At 37.2% G+C, this 16,978-nt stretch overlaps 2 protein-coding genes across 3 annotated transcripts; one reads left to right on the top strand and one right to left on the bottom strand.

The window, feature by feature from the left end:
* Positions 1-7,164: 7,164 nt before the first annotated feature.
* On the bottom strand, positions 7,165-9,071 carry LOC116140794 (UPF0481 protein At3g47200-like). 2 transcript variants are annotated; one of them, XM_031426371.1, is made up of 3 exons: positions 9,061-9,071; positions 8,910-8,985; positions 7,165-8,625 (listed from the first exon to the last, which is right to left on the bottom strand). In XM_031426371.1, the coding sequence occupies exon 3, from the start codon at positions 8,584-8,586 to the stop codon at positions 7,276-7,278; it is 1,311 nt and encodes a 436-aa protein (XP_031282231.1). In that variant the 5' UTR covers positions 8,587-8,625; positions 8,910-8,985; positions 9,061-9,071; the 3' UTR covers positions 7,165-7,275. The 2 variants fall into 2 exon arrangements, with proteins under 2 accessions (XP_031282231.1, XP_031282232.1); XM_031426372.1 differs by lacking the exon at positions 9,061-9,071 and having other exon boundaries at positions 8,910-9,027.
* A 5,753-nt stretch (positions 9,072-14,824) lies between these two features.
* On the top strand, positions 14,825-16,809 carry LOC116140787 (probable adenylate kinase 7, mitochondrial). Its single transcript, XM_031426365.1, has 4 exons — positions 14,825-15,251; positions 15,891-16,031; positions 16,192-16,386; positions 16,672-16,809. Exons 1-4 carry the CDS (start codon positions 14,916-14,918, stop codon positions 16,807-16,809), a joined length of 810 nt encoding a protein of 269 aa, XP_031282225.1. The 5' UTR covers positions 14,825-14,915.
* Positions 16,810-16,978: the final 169 nt, after the last annotated feature.

Genomic DNA, 16,978 nt, shown 5'->3' with positions numbered 1-16,978 from the left:
TATCTCCCAGATAACTAAGAATTGCATACCAAGTCTGTAACAAGGTGAGAGAAACAATCGCCCATGGAGTCCCAAAATAGTTGTGCACATAAAAAAACCATCATCTAAGCCACTAGCGTTTACGGTGTTTGTTCACTTTGTGGCAAACGTCATGATAAAAGATGTTTCACATATGTATCATGGTATATGTTGAGGATAATAACCAAAAATCCTCCAAGAGAGAGTTCAACACGATCAAGAAACACCAAGAAGAATAAAGCAAAACAACGATAGAAGAAAATAGGAAGAAGAAAGAAACACAAGTGCTTTACTTGGTTCAGATTCAACAGAAGAATCCTACTCCAAGGCAGGGTTTTAAGGCCCTAGATAGTCCACTATGATGAAGTCTGATACAACCACTAATTTGAGAATTACAATATGAAAACTAACTCTCACGCCTCTCAAAACAGAAAGTACAGACTACCCTGTTATATATGAGCTTATGACGAAATGTATATGTGATGTAGGTGGTTATCATAGCTGAGTGATATTAGCCAAATTAGTTAACAAATAACTAACGTAACAAACATTAACCATGCAGCTGAATAACTGCCTTACTCTCTTAACAAATAAGAGGCATTATCCAACAATCTCCACCTTGACTCTTATTTACATGGTGAACCAGATAGGTACCCTGCATGCCCTCCAAAGCTACTAAGTTTTCTGGACTCCTAGGAATTCCAAGGCTGAGTGAACCTTGCTGGTTGGAACTCCTTTCGTCAGTATGTCAGCAGGATTTGTCAAAGTAGAAATCTTTTCCATTGTCACAAATCCTTTGTCAATTATGTCCCTGATAAAATGCAGCTTAACATCTATGTGTTTGGCCCTTTCACGGTACATGCTGTTTTTGGTTAGGTGAATAGCACTTTGAGAATCGCAGTGAACATTGATACATTCCTATTGCAGGCCCAGTTCATTGACTATTCCTTTCAACTAGAGAGCTTCTTTCACTGCCTCTATAATGGCTATGTACTCTGCTTCTGTGGTAGATAGAGCAACCACATGATTAAGAGAGGACTTCTAGCTTACCAGATTTCCTCCAATCGTGAACACATAACCTGTTAAGGATCTTTTTTTGGTTAAGTCACCTGCATAGTCTGAATCACAGTATCCTTCTACTTCAATCTTGGAGCAATCTGACCCGGTGTACTTTAAACCAACATCAATGGTGCCCTTCAGATACCTTAGAATCCATTTAGTAGCTTCCCAGTGAACCTTCTCTGGTTTGCTCATGAACCGACTCACCAAGCTGACTCCATATGCAATATCAACTCTGGTACATACCATTGCATACATGAGGCTCTCCACAGCACTTTGATAAGGAATATCTTTCATATACAAATCTTCTTCAGACGTAGCAAACTCATCACTAGTAGCAAGCTTAAAATGAGCACCAATGGTAGTTGTAACAGGCGTTGCTTCTGCCATACGAAAGGCCTGTATTATTTTGCTGATGTAGCCTTTTTGAGATAGGGTTAGGACCTTCTTTGGTCTGTCCCTATTGATGTCAATCCCAAGGATTCTGTTAGCTTTCCCTAGATCCTTCATTTCGAACTCAGATTTGAGTTTATCTTTCAAAGCTTGGATTTCAGATTTATCATGATAGGCTATGAGCATATCATCTACACATAGCAGGAGATAGATGTAATTGTTGTCATTTAGCTTTTGAAAGTAAACGCAGTTGTCATGGTAGCTTCTTTTCAACCTTTGTTTGAGCATGAATTCATCAAACCTTTTGTACCATTGGCGGGGAGACTGCTTCAAACCATAAAGGGACCTCTTCAGCAAACACACTTTATTTTCTTCCCGTTTCTTGATGAAACCTTCAGGTTGAGCCATGAGAATTTTCTCCTCCAAATTCCCATGTAAGAAGGCAGTTTTTACGTCAAGTTGCTCCAGTTCCAGGTCTTTTATGGCAATAATGTCAAGGATGATTCTAATTGATGTGTGCTTAACAACTGGTGAAAACACATAATGATAATCAACTCCTTCAACTTGAGAGTAACCTTTTGCCACAACTCTAGCTTTAAATCTAACTTTCTCTCCCCCTGGAATTTCTGGTTTTCTCTTGAAAATCCATTTGCAGCCAATAACTTTCTGATCCTTTGGCTTTTCAACTAGAATCCAAGTCTCATTTTTGGTGAGAGACTTCATTTCCTCATCCATGGCTGCTTTCCAGTGTAGCTAATCTTTGCTTTTGCAGGCTTTCAAAATAGGTTCTTGGCTCTTCTATATCAAGGACATCAGCCACATTCAAGGCATATGCTATCAGTTCTGTGTGAGCAAAAGTAGGTGGAGCAGCTATGGTTTGAGCATATCTGGCAGGTCTGATCACTTCCTTTCTGACTCGATCTCTAGCGAGTTGATAGTTCATAAGGTCATTACTTTCTGCTATAGCTCCACCTTTTTCTTCTGGTTGCTGAATGTTACTCACGTCTGCTGATGTACTTTCTTCATTCTCAAGGTCATCTTCTCTTGGATGTGTCTCGAATTCACTAAGCTCTACCTCAATCTGAGTAGGGGCTGTTGTATTCTCTTTTGGTTCTTGCATGTTAGTCATATACGATATTAATTCATTGAAAGTAACATCTCTGCTTATAATGGTTTTATTTTCAGAGATTATCCACACTTTGTACCCTTTGACACCTTGAGGATATCCTAAGAAAATGCATCTTTTAGCTCTTGGATCTAATTTTTCTTGTTTAGAGTGAACAAAGGCAATGCAACCAAATATTTTTAGGTGCTGGTAACTTGGGGATTTGTTAGACCATTTTCCTTCAAGGGTTGTGAAACCTATAGCTGAACTAGGAGACCTATTAATCAGATAACAAGCAGTGTTAGCTACTTCAGCCCAAAACCTTTTAGGCAAACTAGAGTCTACTAACATACATCTCACTTTATCCAAGATCGCCCTGTTCATTCTCTCAGCAATACCATTTTGCTGAGGAGTATAGGTGCAGGTCTTATGTCTACTGATCCCATTAGACACACACAAGTCATCAAATTCCTTATTACAATATTCCAGTCCATTATCAGTCCTTAATGTCTTAATTTTCTTTCCAGTTTCAGTTTCAACCAAGTTCTTCCATTCAATGAATTTACTAAGGGCTTCACTTTTATGTTTCAGAAAATATATCCAGACTTTTTTAGTGAAATCATCAATGAAACTAATGAAATATTGATTCCCGGATAAAGACAGAGGAATTTGGGGTGAACCCCACAAATCAGAGTGAACATATTCAAGCACATCACATGATTTATAAGAAGCATTAGGAAATTTGAGTCTATGAGCTTTACCAAACGTGCAGCTTTCACAGAAGCCAAGATCTTTTACTTTCTCTGTTTTTATCAGATTTGCTTGCACAATTCTTGAAGACCTTTTGAGCTGATATGTCCCAATCTCCTATGCCAGGTAATCATCTCATCTTGTTCTATAGTGGTCACGACAGCTTTCCCAGTAAGGACTGTTCCTTGTAAGATGTACAGACCATGCTTCATAGTCCCCTTTATCACCATCTCTTTATCCTTGAAGACTTTGAGAGAACCTCCACTAGAAGTATACGTTAACCCCTTTGCATCGAGCAAACTCAAAGAAACCAGATTTCTTTTCAAGTCTGGAACATATCTAACTTCCCAAAGAGTCTTTAAACTGCCATCCCACATCCTGAATTGAATTGAACCAATACGAGAAACTTGACATGTCATGTCATTTCCCATAAGCACTTTACCTCCATTCATGGACTGATACGTATAGAACCAGTCTCTCCTAGGTGTCATCTGATAGGTGCACGCTGAATCCAATATCCAGTCTTTGTGATCATCAATGGTGGACACCATTAGAGCAGTAGCAACCTCACTTTCTGCAACAGCAGCAATGACCTCTGAGTCTCCATTTTCTTTCAGTTTCTTGAGCCTTGATTTGCAAAATCTTTTGATATGACATTCTTTATTGCAAAAATAACTGATCAACTTCTTGTTAGAATAAGATTCTTGCTTGTTTTTGTGACTATTCTTACCCTTTTTGTTATACTTCTTTTCGGGTCTTGCGTTGACATAGAGACCATCACCATTCCCTTTTCTTTCAGCCTTAATCTCAAGATCTCTTATTCTAAGAGCAGCTAAAACATCATCTAGAGATACATTTTCTCTGCTATATGTAATGGCATTTTTGACATCTTTATAAGAATAGGGTAAAGAGTTTAACAAAAGAATAGCCTGAGTATTATCACTCAGTTCTTCACCACTATCAGTAAGGTCAATCACCAATTTTTGAAAATCATCAAGATTATCTTCTAAAGAGTTTGCAGAGTTCATTCTAAAACTGAAGAGTTGTTCCTTGATATATGCAATTCCAGGAACTGATTGGGACATATATAAAGATTCAAGTTTAAGCCAAACCTTAGCAGCTGTGTCTTCGTTTCTGACCTTTCTAATCACGCTATCAGATAGGTTCAAGATGATGGTACTATAAGCGAGTTCCATCATATCTTCCTTTTCCATTTGAGTCAAACTTGGAGGCATATTCTTCTCTCCACCAAGGGCACAATGGCATTTCTGTTGCACAAGAATTGCCTTCATCTTTTGTCTCCAAAGGACAAAATCCATCTTCCCATCAAATTTCTCAACATCAATCTTCGTACCACCCATTTCTGAAATCTCTTCTTCTTCTGCAGAACAAACTCTTAACCTTCAGGAAATAACCAACATGAGGCTCTGATACCAATCTGTTGAGGATAATAACCAAAAATCCTCCAAGAGAGAGTTCAACACGATCAAGAAACACCAAGAAGAATAAAGCAAAACAACGATAGAAAAAAATAGGAAGAAGAAAGAAACACAAGTGATTTACTTGGTTCGGATTCAATAGAAGAATCCTACTCCAAGGGAGGGTTTTAAGGCCCTAGATAGTCCACTATGATGAAGTCTGATACAACCACTAATCTGAGAATTACAATATGAAAACTAACTCTCACGCCCCTCAAAACGGAAAGTACAGACCACCCTGTTATAAATGAGCCTATGACGAAATGTATATGTGATGTAGGTGGTTATCACAGCTGAGTGATATTAGCCAAGTTAGTTAACAAATAACTAACGTAACAAACATTAACCATGCAGCTGAATAACTGCCTTACTCTCTTAACAAATAAGAGGCATTATCCAACAGTATAGCTTGTTGAAGAATTGCTTTGCGTCCTCATGATTCAACCAATTATCGATAATATCATTCTCGCTACGTCTTCGTCGGTGTCAATGAGATTATACATGAGTCTCGCATCAGAAGTGATTATGTGTTGGTAATTCGGATAACATTGTTCGAAGTTTATGAGGTTTGGGTTGTCTCTTGAATGAGCAGAAGCGGAATGTTGCGAGCACCACTTCTGAAGTTTTATGTCCAAGATGCTATCTGCCATTCCTTTCTCAAAATTTGATACTGGCCTCGTTTATCTTTGTAAAACATGGGGAAGATAAACATTATTAAATTAATTGAAGGATAATTTTTTTTACGTATTATTTAGTAATTAATTAATAATAATAATTGAGATCTATAATATCCAACTTACGTCAGCTTTAGGGGTGTCGTCATTCTAAACTTGCAAGTCTAAATGGTTCAAACTTTCGGGGTATCAACATAGNTCACAAAACCAGAAAATCAATGATTTCGTGAAGGATCTATTTGCTCTGATACCATGAACAGAGTAACGCAAGCTTTACAGAGTAAAAGGTTTTGGTAAAGATGTATATTCTGTTATTAAGTAAAGTAACAACTGCTGTATATATACAAGGAACTGTAGCTAACTAAAAACGTGACTAATCAAACAAACTAATCTAACAAACTAACTGCTTTACAGCTAAGCATCTAACTAATGAAACAAACTTTACAATAAAATAATTTATTCTGTACAAAGTGACTATGGGTTGGTAATTCGGATAACATTGTTCGAAGTTTATGAGGTTTGGGTTCAGTTTTATGTCCAAGATGCTATCTGCCATTCCTTTCTCAAAATTTGATACTGGCCTCGTTTATCTTTGTAAAACATGGGGAAGATAGACATTATTAAATTAATTGAAGAATAATTTTTTTACGTATTATTTAGTAATTAATTAATAATAATAATTGAGATCTATAATATCCAACTTACGTCAGCTTTAGGGGTGTCGTCATTCTAAACTTGCAAGTCTAAATGGTTCAAACTTTCGGGGTATCAACATAGTTTTCTCCATAAAGTAATGGGAATTGTGTTACATGGCAAAGGGTGTCACTGCTGCAGGTCTAAAATATTAAAAAAGAAAAGGAAAAAGGCAAATTCAAACGAAAATTTATACTTGACTTATAAAACAAAAAACAAGTGCAAAGGCAGAGAAAGATATGGGCATAATGTAAAGATTAAAGTTTTGTTGTCCATTGGGTAGCATTAAGGTTTATAGGCTTTAACTTTTGGAGTGTTACAAACAATTGCACCACTTCGGTTAGTTTATTTATGGATCCATAAGTGTCCTAAAAATTAGATTAATTATGTTTTACGGAATCATCCAAAAATTAAACAAGTTTTTGGACATATACCTATAATTTATATACGGATTGACTTGATATGAGTTTTAAAATTTGTGATTCTGCAACTTCAGCAAAATTATTAAGGAGATAAGAATTATTAAAACTCTTATAAAACTGGTAGTTTTAGGGTCTTGAGTGATTAGTTAAGGTTTGCATAAATTGGTTCAGATAACTCCAGTTAAAAAAAAAAAAAAAAAAAGACAAGAATTAATCCACTCTTAATTTTTCTCTTCTAATATGTCATGTCATTAAATAATCTTTTAACATTAATATTAATTACCACATGAATACACTATTGAGATAATAAAAGATAAAAAAATTAATTAACCAAATGTATATTCATTTATATATAAATGAATATACATTTGGATATTTGACAATTTTAACCTTAAATATAATTAAAAACTACGTAGAGAATAAAGAAGACTCACCCTAATTCAAAATTACTTAAAGCCGGCGTTTGAGAACTATAAATTTACTTATATTCAGAAGGGAAATTGTTACTAGTGAATATCAATCAGAATGCACTCCATCAATAAAAAAAAAAAAAAAAATGGAAGTCGATTTGGTTTACAAAATATTCACAATTTAATTATTTTTACAAAAGAAGACAGAGAATAAACTTCTGAACAAACAACACAACTTACATTGAAGATCAAATTAATAGGAGTAAACAAACATCAACGACTTTTATCTCCCACATAACTAAGAACTGCATACAAAGTCTGTAACAACGTGAGAACCAAAAGGATTGTACCAACAACTTGAGAAACAATCGCCCATGGCTTGCCAAAATAGTTGTGCACGTAAGAAAAACGCCATCTAGGCCACAAGCGTTTACTGTGTCCCGTCACTTTCACGCAAATGTCATGATAAAAGAACTGCTTCACATATGTATCATGGTATAGCTTGTTGAAGAATTGCTTTGCGTCCTCTGGATTCAACCAATTATCGATAATATTCTTATCGCTGAGTATCTCAATGTCTTTGTCGGTGTCAATGAGATTATCCATGAGTTTCGCATAAGAAGTGACTATGGGTTGATAATTTGGACAACATTGTTCAAAGCTGATGAGGTTTCGGAGAATGGTTTCAGTTGTCTCTTGAATTAGCAGAGGTGGAATCTTGAGAACACCATTTTTAAAGTTTATATCCAAAATACTACCTGCCATCCGTTTCTCAAACGTGATACCGGCCTCGTTGATCTTTGTAGCACAAGGGAAGGCTTCCCATCCCGTGGGTTCTCCTTTGAACCTATCTGGTGATAATGGTAAAAGCAAGGAATGCCTCAACAAGTCAAGGATATGTTTGATCTCGATATCTTGGAATTCGTTTGGTTGAACAGATGGTTGTTTGGATGAGAATATATTACTGAAGAATTTAAGGGCAAGTTCGATTAGGGATTTGCCGGGAGAAAGTTTGGTCAAGCTAAACAAACGCTCAAGCACTATCCAAGGAATTTGGTTTTCAAGCAAAATCAGGTCATGGTTTAAATATTTTTGTAAACAAGACATGGTGAATATGGGGTCATTTGGATCTCTAAGTTCTTTTTTGGCATCTTTGCGGAACAACTCACTAATGAAGCAACCGTCAAGTACCAAAATCTCTACAAATGCTTCCTCAACACAGCTTTCAATTGACCCTGCATAGCAGTCCCGCGCCTCTCGCTGAACCGACCTGATGGTTGCTATAAGCTGACTATATAGCTCCTCCGGATTGCTTGATCGTGAGAGGAGGTCTCGCAAATACTTCAATTTTATTTTTTGTGTGGCTTCGAGTTGTTTGTTAGCTCTGTAGTGGAAAGGCCCGATCGAGAAAGCATTTGGCTTATATGCTGCTTCGTTGTGCCTGGAAAGAATTTTCGGGGTTTGAAAGATGGAAAATTTAGATGACATAGACAACTCATATCCCATCAAGTTCTCATAGGAACTTGGCAATGGACTCATGACCATGTTAATCACAGTTTCATCTTTTTGACTCTCTGACGCCATAACAATATTCTCAGTGGCTTGTCTCTTTGAATTTTATCTCTGCAAATACATATAAGATAGACTATTGACAAGTGAGAAAATGGAAAATGAAGAAAAAGAAAGAACAGAGGGAGCAGCTGTTCAACTAATAATTAAGAACAATGTTCATTCATATAAGTTGTATTTATAACCTAATGCTAAATGAAAGCAAATAGATTCTAATTACAAATCCATAAAAGATAAGTAAACAATTCAAGTATTCTCAAAGTAGATATGCTAAATAAACAATTTGTTTTATTTTAAATTAATTAGATAAAAAAGAATGAACTGTTGGAACCACATACCAGCTCTAAATGCAACTACTTGCAGACTCGATCACTCTTTTGATTTCTAATTCCAATCATTGACAATCCTTCCCGCCTGCATCACCCGCAACAAAAGTTATTACAGAAAACAATCAGAAATTGCAGTGCACTAGCTACAGAATTTATGAACCTTTATTGTGGCAACACATTTAAATAAATGAGATTTCAGACTAGAGTTTGTACCTTTATCTCCCTTGAGGCAACAAGCTCGGCTAGCGGATAAGCTATTTATTTAAGATAAAGTGGATCCTAGAGACAGAATTCATTCTTTGCCTCTGTCAAAAGATTAATTCCAATTTGAGATGCATACGAGAGTCCCAATATTGTCCATTTCTTTATTCCAAAGGTACGGATTGCTTTGGCAAACATCTTACTTAATATATATTATAATTAGTGAGAAGTGGTTTTAGCCATATTCAAGGTATATAATATGTATAAAGAAGATCACTTTGTATAGATCAACTCCATGCTTCAACTTAAACATACTATAAATTTAATTAATTAAACCTAACACTAGATTAGACTTAGATACTTTGAACTTTGCTTGGTCAGCGTTCCAAGAACAACTTCCATCTTAAGTTGAGGCTGACAAAATTCGAGCACAGGTTTTTAAATTGCCTGCTGAATTGGCACTCATTAATAGCATAACAATGCTCCATGTACTCTATGTCCACGTGTCAACCATTAAACCATCAATGGACTTGTCTGACGTTAAACACGTGTGTAACTATCAACCAGTTATCACACAACATGTGGATCCTGGTCCCTGAGGTCAATGACATCAATGTGCTTTTAAATTCTAACTTAATCCATTTTGGAAACCACTCTTTAGTTTCTTAAAAGGTAATATTACATTTACAAATAAATTTTATAAAAATCTTCATTTAAAGTGATGCGGTAAAAAATAAATGAAAAAATAAATTTAATGAGTTTAATTTTTGTTTCATTCATTATTTGCCACCTCACTTTATATAAAAATCTTTATAAAATTTATTTGAAAGTATAATATTATTGCTCTTAAAAGACTAAAGATAATATACAAAACATCTTCATTAGTTTACCGAGATGCTTTATTTGTTTGATACATGACACTCCAGCATCAAAAAGAGACTTGGTTTACGAAAGATTCAACAAATTAGTTTTACAAAATAAGACACAGAAGATCAAATAATAATTGTGTTATGCCTGTCAAGCCTATGTCAGCACAATTAATGTCTCTCTGTACCAGCTGCCAAGCCCATATCTCCAAAGTATTCTCACCAACTTTATCTCATTTCAAAGAGATGAATGGACGAGAGTCTTCCATGTGTCAAAGCAGTTTGCAAAAGCTCTCATGACATTGAGTGCAAATGTGAATAAATGGGCACTCCTTTTCCCAAAAGAAGGGAGGCTGGGCTGAGATTTAGCTTCAATTATTTCTCTCTGTAAAAACGCTGTATTTCTTCATCTTTGTATGCCTTACAGGCAAAAATCATAGAAATAGTCAGAGATCAATAAATAACAGTGGATGTAGGAGTCGCTTGTTGCATCCGAACCACCATAAAAACCCCTCTTGCCAATCTTTTACTTATTTTTCTGCAAAATATATAATCTCAGCTCCATATTCAAATCTCATGGATCCATCACGTGTGATTCCTAAATCCGCTTAGCGCTTCTCACGTGCGAGTCGTTGGCGCCCAAAATCAAGCGTCAACAGTTTGGTGGCCCATGCAGGTCCGATTCTCGAACCTGCATCAAAGTTCCTTGATGGCGTGCTCAGATCTCAAACCCGCATCAGAGTTCTCCAATCGCGTGGCCAGATCGTAGATCGCACGCGTTAGAATTCTTCGATCGCGCATCAGAATTCTCCAATCGCGTGGCCAGATCACAGATCGCACGCATCAGAGTTCTCCGATCGCATGGCCAGATCGCAGATCGCACGCCCATGCCATCCTGATTCTCAGCTTCAGATTGCGAATCTTTAGCTTCAAATCGCGTGTTCAGATCGCTGATCTTTTGTGCTCTTAGGTAGAGCTCATTATGATCTCTCAAGTCGAGGTCGTTTTGCTCATTGAGCTCATTTTGACCTCAAGTTGAGGTCGTTTTGCTCATTCAGGTCGTTTTGACCTCTCAGGTCGAGGAGAGGTCGTTTTGACCTCTCAAGTCGAGGAGAGGTCGTTTTGCTTTTTGAGCTCATTTTGACCTCTCAAATTGAGGTCGTTTGCTCATTGAGCTCATTTTGACATCTCAAGTTAAGGTCGTTTTGCTTTTTGAGCTCGTTTTGACCTCAAATTGAGGTCGTTTTGCTCATTCAGGTCGTTTTGACCTCTAAAATTGAGGTAGTTTTGCTCATTAAGCTCGTTTTGACCTCTCAAATTGAGGTTGTTTTGCTCATTGAGCTCGTTTTGACCTCTCAAATTGAGGTTGTTTTGCTCATTGAGCTCGTTTTGACCTCTCAAGTTGAGGTCGTTTTGCTCATTCAGGTCGTTTTTGACCTTTCAGGTCGAGGAGAGGTCGTTTTGACCTCCAAAATTGAGGTCGTTTTGTTTTTTGAGCTCGTTTTGACCTCTCAGGTCGAGGTCGTTTTGCTCTCAAGTTGAGCTCGTTTTGACCTCTAAAATTGAGGTCATTTTGCTTTTTGAGCTCGTTTTGACCTCTCAGGTCAAGGTCGTTTTGCTCTCAAGTTGAGCTCGTTTTGCTCAGATTAAGCTCGTTATGACCTTTCAGGTCGTTCTCCTACCAGATTTCAGGTCGAGCTCCTACTAGATTTCTACTCGTTTTCCTAACAGATTTCTGGTCGTTTTCCTGCCAGATTTCTGGTCGTTTTCTTAATAGATTTCTGGTCGCTCCTAACAGATTTATGGTCGTTTTCCTAACAGATTTCTGGTCGCTCCTAACAGATTTCTGGTCGTTTTCTTAACAGATTTCTGGTCGCCCCTAACAAATTTCTGGTTGTTTTCCTAACAGATTTTTGGTCGCTCCTAACAGATTTCTGGTCGCTCCTATAACAGATTTCTGGTCGTTTTCCTAACAGATTTCTGGTCTCTCCTAACAGATTTCTAGTCGTTTTCTTAACAGATTTCTGGTCGTTTTCTTAACAGATTTCTGGTCGCTCCTAACAGATTTCTGGTCGTTTTCCTAACAGATTTCTGGTTGCTCCTAACAGATTTCTGGTCATTTTCCTAACAGATTTCTAGGCGCTCCTAACAGATTTCAGTTCGAGCTCTTCAGTTCAAGACTGCAGCAATTCAGATCAAAGACTTAGTTTCTGAAGCGCGATTACGCACTTCAAAAACTAGGGGGCTTCTGTTATACCTCAAAAGTCAAGCATATGTCAGCACAATTAATGTCTCTCTGTACCAGCTGCCAAGCCCATATCTCGAAAGTATTCTCACCAACTTTATCTCATTTCAAAGAGATGAATAGACGAGAGCCTTCCATGTGTCAAGGCAGTTTGCAAAAGCTCTCATGGCATTGAGTGCAAATGTGAATAAATGGGCACTCCTTTTCCCGAAGGAAGGGAGGCTGGGTTGAGATTTAGCTTCAATTCTTTCTCTCTATAAAAACACTGCATTTCTTCATCTTTGTATGCCTTACAGGCAAAAATCATAGAAATAGTCAGAGATCAATAAATAACAGTGGATGTAGGAGTCGCTCGTTGCATCCGAACCACTATAAAAACCCCTCTTGCCAATCTTTTACTTATTTTTCTGCAAAATATATAATCTCAGCTCCATATTCAAATCTCATGGATCCATCACGTATGATTCCTAAGTCTGCTTAGCACTTCTCACGTGCCAGTCGTTGGCGTCCAAAATCAAGCGTCAACAAATTGGGAGGCACCAAATTAACATTTTTGGTCTGCCACAACACCAAAAATCGAATAAAAGGTCTGTAAGAAGGTGAGAATTTAAAGGATAATAGCAACAATATGAGAAACAATAGCCCATGAGGTGCCATAGTAGTTGTGCATATAAAAATACCGCTATCTAGGCCACCATCGTTGTTGATGACTTTTCACTTCCTTAATGGTATAGAGCTTGTTGAAAGTTCGCGTTGCGTCCTCTGGATTCAACCAGTTATCTAGAATACTATTGTCGCAAAGTATCTCAACGTCTTTCTTGAGGTTATCCATGAGTTTGGCATATATAAGAAGAGACTATCGGTGGTGTTGATGCTTGATTTTAACACCAACGATCTCGTATGTGCAAAGTGTTAAAGAGAGTCTTAGAAATTAAACTTGATTAACTGTAAGAGTTGATTAAAATGTCACTGTTTTCACAGTAGCATTAAAAGACTTAATAATAAATGAGACAGTAAGAATTTTATAGTGGTTCAGATGCTTAAAGCGATTTTTACATCTACTATTTTCTTTTATATGAGTGTTTTTAGTGATTAACCAAGTTACAAGAGGTCGTGAATAGCAAACTAAATTACAAGTGCTTGGTATTCAAAGAAAATATTAAGCTAGTCTCTTTTCTGTATGGTGTTTTGCTATTTGTTTTGTGAATTCAGAGTGTCTGATCTCGATTTTGTGAGGGGGAGCTCCCTATTTATATTAAGGTAATGATTACAAGTCTGCAAGTGAGTAGATGTCATGCAAATTTTTCCTTATGTACCATTGGTTGATAACTTAGGAAATATCCTTAAATTAAATAAGGTGTGAACCAAATTCATTCGCAAGCCAAACTTGAGTCGGTTGGGTTGTTGACAGTTATATTCTCTCTCTCTTTGGTAATATGGCAGACTCTGGATGATGCAAAGTCTTCTTAAACTCTGATTGGTGCTCGTTGATATAAGCTTACGTCAGTCCTGATTTTGTAGGCATAACAGGTGGGTAATTTGGGTAGCACTGCTCTAAGCTAATGAGGTTATGGTGAATGTTCGTTGTCTCTTGAATGAGCAATGGTGGAATTTTAAGAACACCCTGATCAAATTCTATATCCAAGATGCTCTCCACCGATTCCCGGCCTCGTTGATTTTTGTGGCACTAGCGAAGGGTTCGCATCCCGATCTTTCTTCATTCCTTGAAGGCAATGGTAAAAGCAATGAATGCCTCAATAAATCAAGAATATGCTTGATATTGAATTCAGGATTTTGGAATAATAATACTTTGATAAGTGGCATATCAGATGAAAAAATATTACGGAAGTAGTCGAGGGTAAGTTGAATTAGGGACTCGTCTTCATAAACCTTAGTCAACCCAAATAAACGCTCAAGCACTAGTCAAGGAGTTTGGTTTTCCAGCAAAATCAGGTCATGGTTTAAACTGAATCTCTGTGGAAAAAGAAATGAACAGAACAGAAGATCTATATAAGATCAGGTTGATTGAGAAGAATGTTACAATTACACAAATAAATTGAACCCATGTTGTTCAAAATTTTCCTCACAGCCATATATATATAAGAATATCCATACTTGGGTATGCTGCAGCTTTCTATGTTTATAGCTTTCAAAGGACACCTAACTAGGAAGTAGGAAGGCAATCAGCAAGCATATCTGGGGCCTAAGGCAAAAATTTAAAATAAATCCTCGTATATTTTAAATTAAAAGTTTAAATTAATTGTTTACAATAAAATTATTGTAGCTAAAAAATTAATTGAACTTCTGTGGACTCTGGCTAAACCTAAAATCCGAAGCCAGAAGAAGACTTTACAATGGGCCTAATGCAGCTGTAAGCCCACTTTTGCTGGTATTGGATCTTTAATTGCATACGTGGCGAAATCATCCGCACACGTACTAGCACTCCACGCGTCAACATTTTAACCATCAACTCTCCACGTCTTGTGGACTTCATGAAACACGCGCCTAACTGATTCTAGCCCAGTAATCACCCAACACCTGGCTAAAAAGACAATGGCACCTACGTAAATTCAGACTGCTGCCAGTCTCATTTGGATTGTTTCCTAAACCCTTCACTTTTGTAACCCCTATTTGTAGCGCCTTAAATTTCTTTCCTTGTTTCTGAAAAACTAACAAAATATCTTTCATTCTATTTGCGCCGCCATGGCCGGACTTACCAGACTGAGAGCCGCCGCGTCGCTGCTCCGCCAACTGTGTAGGACCCGAGCCTACGGATCGGCGGCTGCGGCCCAGTTGCAGTACGACTACTACGACGACGAGGAGTATGATTTGGATGGGGAAAATAGCTGGACAGAGCCTAGAGTTGGCACGGCCGGGTCTCCACCGAGGAGGGGAGTCCACTGGGTGCTTATTGGAGATCCCGGTGTGAAGAAACACGTGTACGCTGAGAGTTTGTCGAAGCTTCTAGAAGTTCCTCACATTTCTATGGGAAGTCTTGTTAGACAAGAGCTTAGCCCTCGCTCTTCCCTCTACAAACAGGTGTTGAATTTATTTTTTTTCTATCTTTTTATTTTTTTTTTTTTTTTCCTTGTAAATTTAATCAGTTTCTTTTTCCTGTGTTACATATCTATTGGTTCTAATAATCATTTGATTTAATTGCTAATGGGCTTAACCAGTTTTAAAAATAGTCAGTGCTTCTGTGATAAATCTTAGAAATTTTAGGGTGGTGTTGAGTGTTTTAGTGATATCTATGGTAATTCTTAAAATCTAAAGAGAGTTTCTAACGAATGTAAAAATTAGTGGGTTATGCTTGGATTTTTGACAAACCTCAGGGAAGAGGAGGTTAATGAAATTTATAATAATAATAAGAAAAAATTATAGGAAATGACTCGCTGACGGAGCATATACAAGGTCCCAGTCCCAGAATGCGGGTGGAAGAAAATGGAGATTTTGGTGAAATGAATGCTAGTTACATTACGTATGGTTTTGATTTTGTGGTTTGATTGATACCACTGACTACAGCTTCATTACTTTTTAGACAGCCAGTATGGCGGATTTTCTGTCAGCCTAATGACATTATATCTATGCATTGCTACATGATGTTCATTAGTTATTTGTTTTAACATGTTTTCCAAATAAGGTTACTAATGTTGGGTACCTTTTCTTTCCCCACTCAAGATTGCAAACTCTGTAAATGAAGGAAAGCTTGTTCCAGAAGATGTAATATTTGCATTGTTGTCGAAGAGGCTGGAAGAAGGATATTATAGAGGGGAAAATGGGTTCATTCTTGATGGAATTCCTCGCACAAGGATCCAAGCTGTAAGTCTGAATTTTTATTATTATAGCTTTTGCTTTTTCTTTGTCATGTATGTGTGCGTGGCTATACATTATGTATATTTTGGTTTCAACATTTTTAAAAAGTCAGCAGTTTGTGAATTCTAACTGTTTTATATACTCTTGAAAACTGGATCTGCTGCAGGAGATTCTTGATCAAATTGTGGATGTTGATCTAGTCGTGAATTTTAAGTGCACTGAAGAGCACTTGGTTAAAAAAAATCCAGACAGTGAAGCTTTATCTCCTCGTCAAGAATTTCTCAGCATGAGCAGTTCCAGGTTTTCCACTGCCGATGCTGCCACTGCCTGGAAGGAAAAATTCCATGTCTATGCAGAGCAGGTACTATATACTTTCTTTGGATGATAGCTTGCAAGAGCAATATCCCAATTTTTATTGTTGATCAGAGGACTATTAGTCCGTCTAAGTAGTGATTTCACAATGCATATATTGGCTGGGCATTTGATCCTATTTTAGGTGTTTTCACATTAGGATTGTCTAATATCATGCTGAATATATATATCAGTGTAATATATCATATTTTCTTCTGAAACTGTAAAGTGTCTCAGCAGCTGATGTCTTAAACAAAAATTTTCATTAACTGTGAATAACTTGTAACTATTTCAGGGCAAGTCATTGGAAGATTACTACAGGAAACAGAAGAAACTTGTTGACTTTCAAGTGTCAAGTGCACCTGGAGAAACCTGGCAAGGCTTGTTGGCTGCACTACACCTCCAGCATATGAATGCTAAGCTGACTGCATGATTTGGAGTTTCATCTGATATAGAGACGATTCTTTCTCTCATTCCGGCCTAATAGTAAATATGTACTACGTGAGTCATATAGGAAGTTGAAATTTTGTTTGAATTTGTCCGTTTGGACCTGAATTTTGCCTTCTTGTGTTACCTATTTCTGTGCAATCCAAGGATGTGTG

Source organism: Pistacia vera, unplaced genomic scaffold (genome assembly GCF_008641045.1).
Source record: "Pistacia vera cultivar Batoury unplaced genomic scaffold, PisVer_v2 Contig379, whole genome shotgun sequence".
Taxonomy (NCBI): domain Eukaryota; kingdom Viridiplantae; phylum Streptophyta; class Magnoliopsida; order Sapindales; family Anacardiaceae; genus Pistacia; species Pistacia vera.
This window is presented reverse-complemented; position numbering and strand designations above follow the sequence as displayed.

Excerpts from the sequence above, each read along its gene's own strand:
- LOC116140794 (XM_031426371.1), bottom strand. The coding sequence starts at position 8,586 with ATGGCGTCAGAGAGTCAAAAAGATGAAACTGTGATTAACATGGTCATG.
- LOC116140787 (XM_031426365.1), top strand. The coding sequence starts at position 14,916 with ATGGCCGGACTTACCAGACTGAGAGCCGCCGCGTCGCTGCTCCGCCAA. Across the intron at positions 16,032-16,191 it reads CTCGCACAAGGATCCAAGCT|GAGATTCTTGATCAAATTGT; the intron begins GTAAGTCTGAAT and ends GATCTGCTGCAG. Across the intron at positions 16,387-16,671 it reads TCCATGTCTATGCAGAGCAG|GGCAAGTCATTGGAAGATTA; the intron begins GTACTATATACT and ends TAACTATTTCAG.